Here is a 15,211-nt window from a genome sequence, read left to right as displayed (position 1 = left end):
CAGAAAAGTAGGATGGGCAATTTTTTTCATTCCCAGGTCTCTACAGTTTGGGACAGATTGGTGAGAAGGAATATACAAGAAATTTATATTGAGGGGGTCTCTGTATAGACTGAGTGTTGCACAAAATCAGAAAAAGGACAACATTTTTATCCCACCAAGATTAACAACTGGTCAGAAGAGCCCTTCATAATGTTGCACACCAACCATGGAACACAAAAAAACCCAATAACTGGCCTGGAAATGTTAACAGCCCCTTTTTGAGCTGGTAACATGGAGCTGATTCACCTAAAATTGGAAAAGCCAGGTATTCTGACATCTAAAATTACGTACTTCAGTGTTTGTGTAGGAGAACAAACTATCAGACCCACACCTTGAGATCTGCACATTATGACTGTATTTGTCAAAAAGGCTCTGAAAATGGCTCTGACTTCAGTTTCATATGGATACCCAAACTAATTCTCATCTTTATATGAAGATAAAATGTTGCAGCTCATCTTAGCTACTCAGTTTAATTTACACCTGCAATTTCCGTGTTATTCTGGGCACTGCTAGTTGTGTAACTTAGTCTCAACAATCATTCCTCTAGGTTTGAAGCTGTTAAAAGGCTGATGAGCATTGCTCTGATCTCTGTTCTGTGTTGTTTCTTTAGTAATTTCAGTAATAAAGCATATTTATATCCAATATTCGTTTATTCTGGGTGTAAATCCTATACTTGCAGATGTTATACAAGTGTTACTTCTGATCACCTTTGAACTAAAGTCAAAGGTAAAGATTCAGGGAGTTTATCGTAGCTGGCTTCCAAAGGACAAAGTTGAAAGCTTTATAGCAGATAGAGTGAGACTTCAGTTGTGATTTCTGTTTTGCAGAACTGAAGCAACGAATGTGAATACTATTACACATGCAAAGACAAACAATGCTAATGAAAAAGTAAGATCTATTTCCAACAGCTTGTGTTTGGATGAAACTATTAACTTTATTTGCAACAACATCTTAGTAGCTTAACTTAGTAACTTTAACTACTGAGCTAGAAGTGCAGAGATCCCTTATAAAATATTACAATTCATAGAAGGATCAACTCAGAATGGTGTAATTAAAATACACCGAGTAGCATGGCTCTTTCAAGACATGGCTTTGTATATGTACAGGAGATGTTGCATTTCCTAGACTATTCAGTATCTGCATTAACAATAAAGATCCCAGAACAAATCATAAGTTGGCAAAAGTTCGCCTGAGTACATTAAAGTCAACATCTATTTTATAGTAATAACAGTATATACAGCTTTGGTTATTTCCTTACGATAGCACCAAAAGGCTCCATACAGAACGTAGGGTTTCACCGTGTAGAATGTTGCATAAATACATGGAAGGATACAATCCATGGCAAAAGCACTTTAAAAATATAGTTCTCTTGAATTAGGATGTTTGGATGAAAATACAGATCAACTTTTACATTGAATCAGATGACATGCCAAAACCATTTTTTTTAAACAAGTATCTTTTAAAAATTAATAAGTCAAAGGAATAAAAGGAACACTAATTCACTCTTGCAGCTAGACAAATCTAAACAGGTAACAGTCATTCATCACCCAGATTTAAATCAACTTTTTCAGCCAGGATAACAAATAGCAAGAAAAAGCCATTATTTGTTGCCCTACTACAAAAATGGTTACAAGCATGACAACTAACCGAGCATTTCTAGAAAATTGTGGAACTTGTGACTTATACAGCTTTGGTATATATATATACCAAATATATATATATATATATACACACACACAGCTTTTTGGTGATATATTTCCAAACTTTGAATGCCTCACATTTTGTTGTACAATAGAACACTGTCACCTAACAACAACTGCTTGAGGAATGTTTGTGGTAAAACACAGGTTTCCTATAAAACTAAGATGGGGGTGGAGTCTGAAACAGCAAAACTATGTGCTCCAAAACACAGATCTCTGTATATTACTCATACACCACTGCCACAGTATTTGAACCCATCATAAATACATGTAGTCTCAGAGAAATACTTTGAGCAGGGAAACTTAATTTAGAGATCTGGGACATACATAAAGTGAATAGGTTTGTCCTGTTGCACCACAGTAATTGCTACAAAATCAGCAGCGGTACCTGAATCTCAAAATGGTAACTGGGATCTAACTACAAGACCATTATTTTTCTGGTAAACAAAAGATGCTCTAGAAATCTATCTGCAAATTTACTGCTTTTGGAATTTAATTTTGCTGGACTGGAGAGATTAGTTCACTAATACCTACTTTCCGCAGCAAAATTATGTTCAGGTTTCCTTTGAGTACATACAATGAAGCTGTTCTAAGCACAAAGACATCACCTTAAGCAAAGGAGGATGAATTTGAAGAGTTGTAAATTCTATGCAAAGTCATGTTTCAGCTTATAATTAAAGAACAATCTGTGTAAAACCTACTCTGACAAGGACTCTGAATGGAGCGTCATGGAAAAAACACATCCTTGGAGCCTTCCAGTTTATCTGTGCATCAGGACTGAAGAAAAAGACAACAAGTAAATGGTTTAGAGTCAGTGCATAGCATAAAAACTCTACAAAAAAAAAAAAACCAACAGGAAAAAAAAACCAAAAACCAACTGCCTTCTGAAGTTATACCTGAGGCTAGAAGGGACCATCTTATGGAAGCACTCCACAAGCCAGGCATTGAGCATACATGGTATGTTGCCCACTCATATAAAGCATCTCTACTTCATTCTTAGTTTTTCCCCTTTTCTATCGTTCCTTTTCCATATTACTTGAGTGAAAAGAGAAAAAGGTATTTTTCCTTTGATCTCCACTCACCACCATGGGGAAGGGAAATAAGAAAATGCTTAATCATTTCCTACCCCCATGCTATCTGCACTTAATTCTCAGAAACCCCAAACTGTTGCATCAAATTCAGGCTTGAAATTGTCAGCCATTTGAAACAGTAGACTGGGAACAGAGGAAGAAAATGTCACCCGTGGTCTCAGCCCTATCCACAGCTCTGAAATTGTTTCAGGTAAGATGGGATCTTGAGGGCAAATGTAACAATTACTAAAAATACTACTGCTTTTTTGCAGACACAGGTCTTTATGCAATATTGTGCTAATAGTATACTACTACCCTATACTATTTCTGTAGTGGAATATTGGTTGGAACATCTAGCTTTCAGAAAACTTCCTTCTTACAAAGTTACCACACACTGATGTTTATGTTGGATTGTGCTGCTTAGGTTCGCTGAGGTTAACCATTAATTAACAGCAGTTAATTTATTATTAATGGATAATTAGCTATTAATTGACCATGGCAGTAAGTTTCTTCTACAAACAGTAAGCTATCAAATACCTCACCAGCTTTGTACTCAGCAACAAGACTCCTGTATCTTCACCTTGTCAAAAATACATTGCTGACCATAATACAGCCTTAAACAATGTAATCAATCCAATCCCTAGTTCAGTTACCAGGACCCACCACATCATTTTTACCAACCCTGGTAATATGTTAACAGAGGCTTCTGCCTGGCAACGCACTTCTCTAGCTTTGCATGACTACAGTACCAGCTATTCAAACCTGTACAGTAAATCCACTACAGCAGTGAATCACTCAGTTAAGCTCAGAATAAGAAACCTTAAAAATACTCAATGTATTTTCAGGCAACCTGAAACATGAAGTTAGGTGAAACATGCAAACCAGTAACATTTACTCAACTGCTCAGTATTAAAGTTTGTTCCGTGTGATAAACTGCTGCGTTTCACATCTTCAATAAGGCATTTGAACTTTTGCTTGTCCTTCAAAAATAAGGCACATTAAACCACCACATTCCTCTGAAGGGAAGGAAATATGGTGGGAGACAATTGACAAGAGCTAAAAATGATTCTCAGTTGTAGAGAAGCAGAGGCACACAGGATATTGAAGTAGCAAATGGACTGAAGAATCAGAATGAAGTATTGAACTTGCTGAGAAAGAGGAAGCCTGAGGAGCTTTCTCACAGTGTGTCTGTGCTGAAGGAACACTCCCTCCCTTGCTAGACACATTTCTTTAAGCCAGAAAGTTCAGCACTTCAGAACACAGAAGTCTGTCACTACTCTGAGTTCAGATGAAAAAATCCTAAAATGGACACCCTCCCAAACTAGAACTTTGTAAAAGTCTGCTCTATGTTCCAGAAAAATGGGGTATATATGGCATTCCGTAGACTAAAATAAGCTTACATGTCATTTCCATTCCAAAATCTGTCTAGGACTTCCTGGTCTGCGATTTGGCATATGAGAATTCTCTTCCTGCCAAAATAATACGGATTATAGCAGTATTTCATATTCAGATAATAGGCATTAATTAAAGCCTATAAGAACAATTTTGGATAAAGAGCTTCTACGGTACAGTCACCTGAAATTATGATTCATGCTTTAAATGTAGAAAGACTAAGGTAATACAGCTGTGTTACAGAAAACACCATAGGCATCTAGAAAGTAGTCTACAAAGCCACATTTATTTGCACATGTACAGAACAGAGCGACAGATGTTATTGTTTTCCATACAAAATTATATAAAAACAGTATTCACCTTCATAGATAACACCATACCACTTTAAGTTGTATTCAATACATTCAGAAAGCATTCTTGCACGCACGCAACATTAGTATTAGGTAGTTCCAGGTAATTCCAACACTGCAATGTAATTATTTCTAGTGGTATGAAGGGATCAAAGATTAGTCTGCAACTAAAATAAAAAGAATCCTGGTTGAGAAGCAAGCTGAAGTCTTTCCTCCACTGGCCATCAAAGCAAGGAACATCATTAAACAGATTAACTGTCTCCAGAATAGATGTAAATACTACCAAAGCACCTGCAGAAGGCAGACAAGAGTGGTATTCCAGACTGACTTGAGCTATCTTGGCCAGTGTTAACATTCCCATTTTATCACTGCTTGCCTATGGATAGGAAAAAGTTTTATAAAACTGGAAGATAGAACTGAGTAAGAGCTTGTGATTACAGAAGAAAACAAAAGGTATAGATCCAAATCAATTACTTTCTCCTCCGACCCAGCACTGGAGAGAGCACTCCCTTTACTGGGTCTTAAGATTCCCATTCTTGCAAGGAACAGAGGGGAAAAGCAGAATTTTACGTTTTCCTGCAACATTGCCTCCCTACATATCATCTAAAAGGGGAATTTAATTGCCAACAGGACATCTCAAACAATTTATTTAAAATGCACATTTATTTCTACAAAAAAAAAGTGTATGATACAGAAGAAGTGATCACACCTACTTAAAGGTTTACCTATTAAAATATACAGAGGATCTGAATGAGTACAGGATATTTAAAAAAAAGATGCAAAGGAGTGTTAACCCTTTATTTTTACATTTTCAGGAACTTCACATAATTTTGGTAAGTAACCTTTTACAAAATTATGTAAAAAGTACAAGAATGCCTGGTAAACAGTCTGCATTTTTCCAAAAGATTTTTTACAGCATGCAATTCTTAAGGCAGCCTTCTCCTCCTCCTTACAAGGAATCCTTTCACTCAAATAATCTTCTGCTGCAAAGATTAGACTAAGGAAGCTTGGTCTCTTCTGTTAACGCCTTTTGTCTTTCCTGTCTGATTTACGGTCTCTTTCACTCCGTGAAGTTCTCTTGCCTGACCGACTACTTTCTGATATAGACCTCTTTCTGTCAGATCTTGAACTTTTATCCTTTGAGCTTTTGGTATCTCTACTCCCACCTTTTGAGGACTTGTGACTTCTATCTACTCCTGAAGCATCCCTTCGCTTCCTGTCCGTGCTCCTTCTGCGTTTTCTATCTCTGTTATGCCCTCTTCCTCGGCTTCGACTTCTACTTTCACTACTGCTAGAGCTACTGCTGCTACTGTCCCTGCTAGTACTTCCACTTGTTGTGCTGCTGCTGGTAGAACTACTCCGACTGCTACTGCTGGCAGTGCTGGAACTACTTCCGCTACTAGTACTGCTTGAAGTACTACTGCTACTACTGCTGCTGCTACTACGGCTATGACTCTTACCAGTTTTGTTCCCTGCCCTACCCCTGCTTCTACTCCTAGTCTTATTCTTACTTTCTGCACTTGGTGTCTGATTCTGCTCGGTCTGTGCCTCAGCCACCTTTACAGACACCTCAGCATTTTCATCCTTGTCTGCCTGAGGCTCTGTATCCTGAGTGGACTGAGACAACTGAGGTGACTGTGGCAGTGGCACAGACTGTGGCTGAGAGAGAGCCTCAGCCACAGGTTCTGGCTGAGCTTCAGGTGGTTTCTCCTGTTTTTCTTCAGGTTCAGCTCCAACTTCTGGTTTGATACCTTTCTCCTTCTCAGGAGACGAGGCATTACACGCTTTTTCTGGCTGAGCATCACACTCTGTTTCTGGTTCCGCTTCTTTGCCATTTTCATTTTCTACAGGTTCTACACTGTCTGCCTCATTCATTTCAGCCACATCCTGCTCATTATCCACTGGCTGAATGTTTTCATTTTCCTCTTTTACAACTGTGACCTCTTCATGCTGACCATCCTGTTGCTTGTCATTCTCCCTCACCTCAGTAGTCTCTTCTACTTTAATCTCCATTTCATGTTTCTGCTCATCCTCTTCCTGTTCTCTCTCTGCATCACTATGCCCTGAACTTGTTTTTCCCTTTTCCTCCCCTACCTCCTCCATTTCTACATCATTGTGCTGATTACCTGTCTCCAACTCTTCCACCTGCTGAGCCACCTTACCCTCTTCCTGCTCCTTGTTCTGTTCTTCCTTCTTTTCTTCATTCTGCACCTCCTGCTGTTCTTTTTCCTTCACAGATTGTCTTCTGGGCCTGGCCTCCATTTTGTTAATCTGCTCTGCAAATTCATTTCGCCTGCTTTCAAAAAGTGCTAGGGAATAAATGCATAAATAATAGTTTCAGATAATCTATAGACACTGAAGTCTATTTTCCCCTTAATTATGAGCTAATAAGTTATCAAACTGTTTTAACTTATAAATAAGGCATCCTTATTCATTCTGAAGTAGCAAGCCATTCATGCATAATGAAGAAGACTGCTAGTTACCTTAAGAAAACAAAACAAAGGGGATAGTCAGCTCAGCTGAGTATCAGAAGAGTAAAGTTCTAAATCTAAGCTAACAAAAAGAGGTTTTGACTTCATTAAAACCAATCCAACCAACAGTATATCAAAATAATACCTTAATTTCCTGGTATTTTTATATTAACAAGGTTATACTTCCTAAGGTAAACAAAAGACAGTAAGAATCAGCAAAAAGCTGGTTAGATATCAAGAAAGCTTAAATAAAGTAAGCTAGCCAGACAGGTGAACTAACTTCTCTTATCCCCCAACCCCACACAATGAAGAAAAGCTCCTTAAGGAAAAAAACCCAATACATTCTTAATTTAATAAAAAAAAGAACAGTAGGACTACCATCAACCGCAGTATTTTAAATTGTTTTCCAAAAGAAAAATATAGTCATCCTGTGAAACAGAAATGAACACACATTAAAGTTAAAAAAAATCATGACGTTCTAGTGCTGTGCTTAAGAAAATGATTCTCAAATCCGTCATAAAAACCTTCATTTCCTTGGGTCTTCAATCCATAGACTCCGCCTTTTCAAAAACTAAGTTGCTGCATTGGCATACATCTGGATACTAAAGCAATGTATAGGACTATGTTCTAAACACATACCTCTGAGATTATTCATACACCCCTTTTGACTTCTTCTAAGAGAATCAAAGCAGATCCAACATAAAAATAAGCCACTGAAAGAGTAATGTTCACTTATGATGAACACCCAGGCAAGAATATACAGTTTGCCCTAACCATGAAATTAATGTATTTAAGCAGAGAGACAAAAGAAATGTGTACAGCAAACATCAAAGGGAGGCAAGAACAAGGGCCTTTGTATCATGAAGGTCACTTACCATTCATCTTTTTCTGTGACTCTTCCATCAACTTCTGCGTAGCAGGACACATTCTGCCAGGTATGTAGAATAAGTGGGGTTTTGTCTTCGTTCTTATGTATTTAATGATTTTAGCATTATGTTCATTCCATTCTTCTTGCTGAGAAATGAAAGAAAATGACCCTAAGATACACAAGAATAGTTTCAACAAGAGAAAGATCAAGAGCAAAATAAAACTCACCAATTGAGCAAGCTCCACCTTTTGCTCTAATAACCGCAGCTCTGTCTGTTTAGCACGTCTTTCTTCAAACAGTTCTCGCCTTTCATTCTCAACTTGCTTTCTTTCTTCCTCTGCCTGCACTTCAAGTTTTTGTTCAATTTCTTGTCGTCTCTTTTGCTAAGATAAATAAAGAGGTATCTTAAATATATTTTCTAAATCAAGAAAGTGTTCTAGTTTGGTCCAATTAAAACTTTGAATTATTTACACCATTAAAGGCATTCCTAAAAACACATTAAGAAATATCTCGTAAGTTACCGGTAATGGAAGGAGAGTGTCATTGCTTGCTGGCACCTAAATTTTTGTGGGTCAACTATAAAATTGTGGGCCTCTGTGCATTTCTGTCTGCTTTTCTATCATTCAGTTTGGATTTGAATTTTCAATACATGCTTCAACATGGTTTTTTACCCCCAATGGCAGGGAAAAAGGCAAAAAAATTTCAAGTATTCCACCTGGAGGGAAAAAAGTAAACTCCTCCAGAAACAAATGAAGGACTGCAGGCTGGTGTTTGTCACCAACAGAACAAATTATATTGAAAATAATTCCAGTATATAGTTGCTAATTATATATATTACTATAGTCCAGGAATGCCCTATTTGTATGTCCTAGACAGCCATATGCTCAGATTGTACAATAGCCATAAAAAAAAAAATTTAGTGCCTGGACAACAAAATAGCTGTGTCATAAAACCTCAGACCTCTACTTTGATTTATAGTAAGCTTTTATGCATGAAAAGAATGATGCCTATACAAATTCTCAGAAGAATGTTGCAACGAGCAGTAACTCTTCAAAGTCTCTTTATGCAAATACATGCTACTATAAGTTAGACAAGGACTCCATGTTTCCAGACCATCCTAATCAACAGTTTCTTGTTCTGAATACAAGCAGGCCACAGAGAACTTTGGTCCTTTCTCATGTGCTACATGACAAGTTCAATAAAACAGCAGGATATCCAAATACTGAATCTGAAAGTGATCAATACCAACCCTGCAAGACAGCTGGGCTAACACTTCACAGAAAAGGTTTTAAGTTTAAAGACTTTGTATTTGCTTCCATCAGACTGCTGAAAGTAAAACTTCCACACACTGTTTTTAATCTACAGGTTATTAGTATTAACTGAATAACCCATTCAGGGCAGCAGTAAACAAATACCATAACCTCCACAATTTAAAAGGGCATACTAGGAATAAGGTTACCACCATTCTACATACAAGTTTTTTTGGAGTTACCACTAAGCTACTCAAAGCGTTCACTTCAGCACAATCACATATCCATTTATTAAAAACAAATTCTTGCTATCTATGGAAGCCATTTTAGTAAAACAGATAGCATAACACAACCATACATTTCTGTATACCTGGTTATAACTTGAACGTCTGGAACACATCAGCATGGGCACTGTTTCAGCAATACTGAATCACCATTATTTACGAAAGTAGCCTATGACCTACTAAATAGTTACCTGATTAAATTCCATTCACTTTTAAATGATCCCCGAATAATGTAAACAAGGGGAAAAAAATCTATTTTGTATTTTACATATTTTTAATATGTACAGCAATTAAAAAACCAATCAACAAAACATTGCCTTTCCACTTTGGCCATGGTCAGAAATAGTGTTGTAAAGTCATGAAATTGTTATGAGTCCCTTTCCTGTCTCCCATCCCAATTCCATTAAACTAAACCAAACATAAACCTACATGCACTCTTACCAATTTGTTGTACCTGCAACCTACACCATGGGGAAATTTCATTCCTATTTGAAACAGCTCAACCACACAATTTTGCTTTATTATTCACAATCTGATAGAACTGAAAATAAGTACCCTCTCAGTAGCAACTGTGGACTCCTGTTTAAATTTTTGAAGAGTGCCCATCAACAAGCCAAATATACGTCGATTCCTGAATAAAAAAACAAAAAGAAGTTTGAGGTTCAGTTCAAGTACTAAGATTTTTATTTGCATAAACAATCAGAGAAACTTTCCACCTCAGAGACATTTATTTTTAAAGGCTCAGTATCACTCACTGCCATTAGCAATAGAACACATATTGACTGTGCCAACACTCAAGGATATAATTTACAGTGACGTATCATATTTTGCTTAAGAGTAAGACACAGCTCTTATCCGTAACAGAGCACAGTTAGCACTGGGAAAATTGGAAGCCTGTACTTTTCACATCTGGAAATAATGACACTAAGGAAATATTTAAAAAAAAAAGCAAAAGCAGAGATTACTGAAGAAAAAGCTGAGTAAATACAGTGTAAGCTATCAATAAGGCAGTGAACGCGAAGGTCACTGGGCTTTCTGAAATGCATATCACCCCTACCCCCTCCGCCCACTCACAGGATTAAGGAGAAGTGACGGCACAGGGGAGTGAAAGCTTATCTGTCACAGTTTGCTTAACAGTATCTTCTACAATGAGACACTGCACTGTGGGATGAAACCAGAATTGCTCTCATCCAATTTAGTGCTGTTTTGAGAAAACTTACTAAGTAAAATTCTTCAAGGAATTCCCTTCTTCTGAACAAGAACTAGCTTATTGAATTTCACCTTTTCTTTCTTTCCATTTAACCCCAAATTAAGCTTTTACAGCAAGAGGCAGACTCTCTTATTTGCCTTGAACTTTTAACCGATTAAGAGAGAAAGGAAATGCTACTCTCTCCACTCAGTACCACTCTACTACAGCGGCACAAACCTGACATTGAAAGGTAAAGGTACTCATATATTAAACAGTAAAACAGGAACAAATACACAGTTGAGAGCTAGAGACTACTCAAAGTGTATTTGTCTATGAATGACAGCCCAGAAGACACTGAGCAAAATCAAGAGTTCAACAGATGCTGCCCTCTTAAAGAGCCTCTTTCCACCACAAGTCACACAGAGATCAATACCGGTTTTCTCATCTCCCCAGAAGCCTATGCAGGTACAAAACAGTAAAACTACAGTTCTGAGGAAACAAACTTTTAGAGCCTGAAGCTCTAGGAATTCCACTAAGAATTTTTAAGGTCTTTCTGTGAGGAAAGCATATGGAAACTGGTAATGGAAGCAACAGCAGTCTGTTATAGTGGTGCTGTAACTGTAAAAGCAGCAAGTGAAGTGCCTTTTCAGTGCTAATTCATCTATGGCCCGTCTCAGAGAACTACTATAGTTCCTTATTCCAACTCTCATTTTTGTATTTGAAATATGGGTTATTATTGCACCAGGTGAGCTGCAGACTGAAGCGGATGGAGTGCAAGAGGTTGGACACAGTTGCAAATTTGTCAATACCTCTTCCCAATAGAACTTCAGCAGGAATTTTTATGAGCTACCCTGGCACAAATAAAATATTGGAAAAAGGAGATATACATGGGAGGAATCTAAAAAGAAGCAGGGAAAAGGAGGTCAGACTGTACACACAAGAACAAGTCTGAAAGCGATAAAAGAAACACATGATGAAACTACTGCCTTAAAAAAACCAGGGAAAAACCCACACCCAAAAGCCTCCTTCAACCAACAAAATAAATGATGTACCAAGACAGTTGTAACAGCCCAAAATCTTAAGTAACCAGTGAAGCTATATATTTTTCTGTCTTACTCAAAGGCAATCAGTTACAGTAGCACTAGCAAACCTATTCCTGTAGGTGGCCTGAGAAGCAGAACCCCTATCAATTACATGTAGTGAACGATGTGAAATTACTGCTGTGAAGTACTTTGAGAGAGAATATTTCTTAAAATAATTTTTTTTCCTTTATGGCACCCCTTCAACTTCATCTCTGATACATAATAGCATCGGTATAATGCTTCTTAAATCTAAAGCTACTTCCTATGCTAGCACCCAGAGGTACCACTTAGTGCCTAAAAGGGACTTCTGTGTACCTTTGTTTTCCTTTCTCATCCATATTTTGATCTTGTATAAGGTCTCGACGCGTTCGCTCTTTGGAGGTAGCAACAACAGATGATGGCAACGCTGGCTACAACAAAGAAAAACAAACTACTTTGTTCATGTTTCAGATAAATAAGTTTCTTCCCACACAGCTCCATTTATCATGTATTACCTTTTTAATATCATCGTCCTCTGCGTCGCTTTCTTGGCGTGATTCTCTTCTTGTCCGACGTTCTCCACCCAGCCTGAAGAAGAAAAAACATTAAACTACTAATATACAGAGAATGTATATTTAGGACACTACCTGTTCTAACACAAGAAAAAATACAAGCCAGCATATCTAGTCAGAAGAGCCAATGCTTCCAGTAAAAATCCTTCAATGTTCCAATGACCAGTGAGTAGCGTTTTACAGGCAGCATCTACTGGTGGTAAAAGTCAGTGAGTGGAACCAGTTTAAGTTTTAATACAACTTGCACAGTAAGGTAAAACAGAATAACGCCCATTACTACCATATTTGACTTTTTAGAATACCTTTGGAATTTGTTTCTTGTTTTTAATGTTTGCACCTTTCTTTTTCCAGAATCGCTAAAAATGACTGTTGGTATAACGGGATTGCGAGAGATTTAAATGCATGAAGATATAAAGGTTAGTATGATTTTTCAGATGGGAAATGCTACTTAAGTTACCTAGCCAAATACCTAGGAAAGAGGTGAGGAGGGACAGAGCATTTAAGATCCAAGATATTGCATGAACTGAGACTTTAACAAAGAACAATTAGGCACTGTTTTAAGTAAAAGTTACTTTCAGCTTTCACTCCCAGCTTTGTGGCACTGCACTTTGCTACTGGCAAAGCTGTTTCGCAGTATTTATCTTGAATTAACTCAAAGACCGAAAGCAAACCTTGCTTTAGTCAAGAACTGCCATTGCACTTAAGTGCCCACAGAATGAAGCTCACCATAACCAGTTGCATCTAACGGATCTGCACCCAGATGTGAAAGCTCAAAATCCGAGTCTATTGTCACACTCTATGTGTTCAATTTATTGAATGGGATATTTCAGACATAATTCAATTTATGTCTACTCTAAAATAAATCTGGGCTACTAAGCAGAATAAATATAGCAGACTGTACACCAAGTAAAACAGCAAATTCCAAGAATCTTTATATTGCTATATCTTTATATTATTGCTATAATCTTTATCTTGCTATAAAGTATGGAAAGAAAATTTCTGTACAATCAATTGCTATCATCTGAATACATTTCCAGCAAGTCTTGAATATGTAATCTCTGAAGACAGTGAAAGTCAGCAGTTATTAACAGTTATTGAATCTAAGTATTTTAGATTTACTGCTATAAATTCTCATCCTGATAAAGCAAGTTCTCTGCATCAGTTTTTGCACCCACCTACTGGTTGCCCCTTCAAGATCCCTCTGTTTGGCTGGGGGTCCTCCTCCACTATCCGAGAATCCACGCCTACAAAGAAAACACTTGTGATCTCAGAACGAGTTAGGCTAACCCCACGTCCACCTTAAGCCTGCACAATCAAACCATATTTTGGCTTCATGGTCAAGATGTAACAATAAATTTTACTCAGCTCTATCATCATTTACTGTTATTACTGCAATAAAGCATTTAAAGATACCGCTTATAGACCAACTCATTTAAACTCAAATTTCTGCACTTATTTAATTGAGTAGCTACACTAAAACAAGGAACCCCATTATGTTCAAGTGTTTATTTTTGCAATAATTTTCAAGATGTATTAAGCTTTAACCAGCACTTTAATATAACATGTTTTAACAAAGAAGCCACTACATACTCCATTGAGAAAGAACTACTGAACAAAAATTGGCCTTTTTATTCTACTGGAAGGGGGAAGAGGAGTGGAGGGGGAAAAAGAAAAAAATATAGGAAAACCCACAAGAAGAGGCTAGTGGTTTTATCTACATGTGTTTTACAATTCCTGTCGATTTCAACTCTTTCTATTCTCCCTGGAACAGCTACCAGTTTCTTAATTACCAAGAAACTGATTTAGAACAATTTAAAAGAGACACCATATAACACCTCCCTTAACATTGATGTTTCCCCATATTCTTCAGGCTGAAAAGGTTAGGGAAAACCACCAGTTTAAATTCGTTATAACTCAGAACAAGAAGATACTTCATATTTTATGCAGTGACATAAAACCCCAAATGCCCTGTAGGCCAGCTTTGGTGCCTGCTTACTGAAGCGCCACCCCAGCGCAAGGACAGCAAACCGGCGCCAGGGTAACGGGTGGCAGAAACCTCACCGCCCGTTCCTGCGGCTCCTTACCTTAGCAATAAGCTCCCGCGCCCTCTACCTCCACCAGGGCCTGTGAGGGCTAGCAGTCTGTTTTGAGGGGGCCTGCAAGAGACGGCGGGCGCTGTTAGCGGTACCGGCCCCAGCCCCCCCCCCGCGAGGAGGCTCCCGGGGACGCCGCATCTCGCCCACAGAGGCGCCCGCGACCATTCCCTCACGCACCCCATGGGTGTGTGTGCGTCCCCACCCCCGCCACGGCGGAACCGCGGCACCAGCAGCCCCCCCTCGCCCCCCAGTGCGCTAAGGGAGGGAGCGGGGATGGCCCTCACCGCCCGCCCTCAGACCCCTCACACAACTCCCCCTCCCCCCCCCCGCCGCTCCACCGGCCCAGCCGCTCCTCAGACCCCCGCCGCTCCGTTCCCACCCCGCCGCACCTCACATCGTTGGGGTCCCGCCCCGTGAGCTTGCGGATATTCTCGTCCACGTGCTTGAGGCTCTCCTTGGCTTTTTCCAGCTGCTCCTGCAGCGCGCGCACGGCCACCGCCATCCCGCCCGCCGCGCGGCCTAGCCGGGGCCCAGCGCAAGGCACCGCTGGGTAACGGGGGGGGGGGGAGGGGGAAGGTAGGCTCCGCCCACTCGGGCAGCCGCGGGGCGGGAGGGCGTCAGCCAATAGCCCCTCGGTGGTTCCCTTTGACGGCCAATAATCGGGCACGAGAGGAAAGGTCACGCCCATGGGAGAGGCTCACAAAGGCGCTTACCAATCGCAGGGCTCAGAGGCAGACTGGCATCCCGATCGACCAATTACCGGATGCTTCTCCTTGCCAGCTCTACGAATCACCAAAGGGACCGCCGGAGCGACACGGCTTAGAGCTAACGAGAACTCACGCGTCGCTTTCCCGCAGCCCAATCAGAAA

At 39.4% G+C, this 15,211-nt stretch overlaps 1 protein-coding gene across 1 annotated transcript; it reads right to left on the bottom strand.

The window, feature by feature from the left end:
* Positions 1–4,468: 4,468 nt before the first annotated feature.
* PNN (pinin, desmosome associated protein) lies at positions 4,469–14,905 on the bottom strand. Its single transcript, XM_064460337.1, has 9 exons — positions 14,732–14,905; positions 14,331–14,402; positions 13,422–13,490; positions 12,190–12,262; positions 12,011–12,105; positions 9,980–10,055; positions 8,118–8,273; positions 7,898–8,036; positions 4,469–6,860 (listed from the first exon to the last, which is right to left on the bottom strand). The coding sequence occupies exons 1-9, from the start codon at positions 14,842–14,844 to the stop codon at positions 5,572–5,574; spliced, it is 2,082 nt and encodes a 693-aa protein (XP_064316407.1). The 5' UTR covers positions 14,845–14,905; the 3' UTR covers positions 4,469–5,571.
* Positions 14,906–15,211: the final 306 nt, after the last annotated feature.

This window comes from Phalacrocorax carbo, chromosome 9 (genome assembly GCF_963921805.1).
Source record: "Phalacrocorax carbo chromosome 9, bPhaCar2.1, whole genome shotgun sequence".
Taxonomy (NCBI): domain Eukaryota; kingdom Metazoa; phylum Chordata; class Aves; order Suliformes; family Phalacrocoracidae; genus Phalacrocorax; species Phalacrocorax carbo.
Note: the sequence above shows the minus strand (reverse complement) of the source record. Positions and strands in the feature narration are given on the sequence as shown.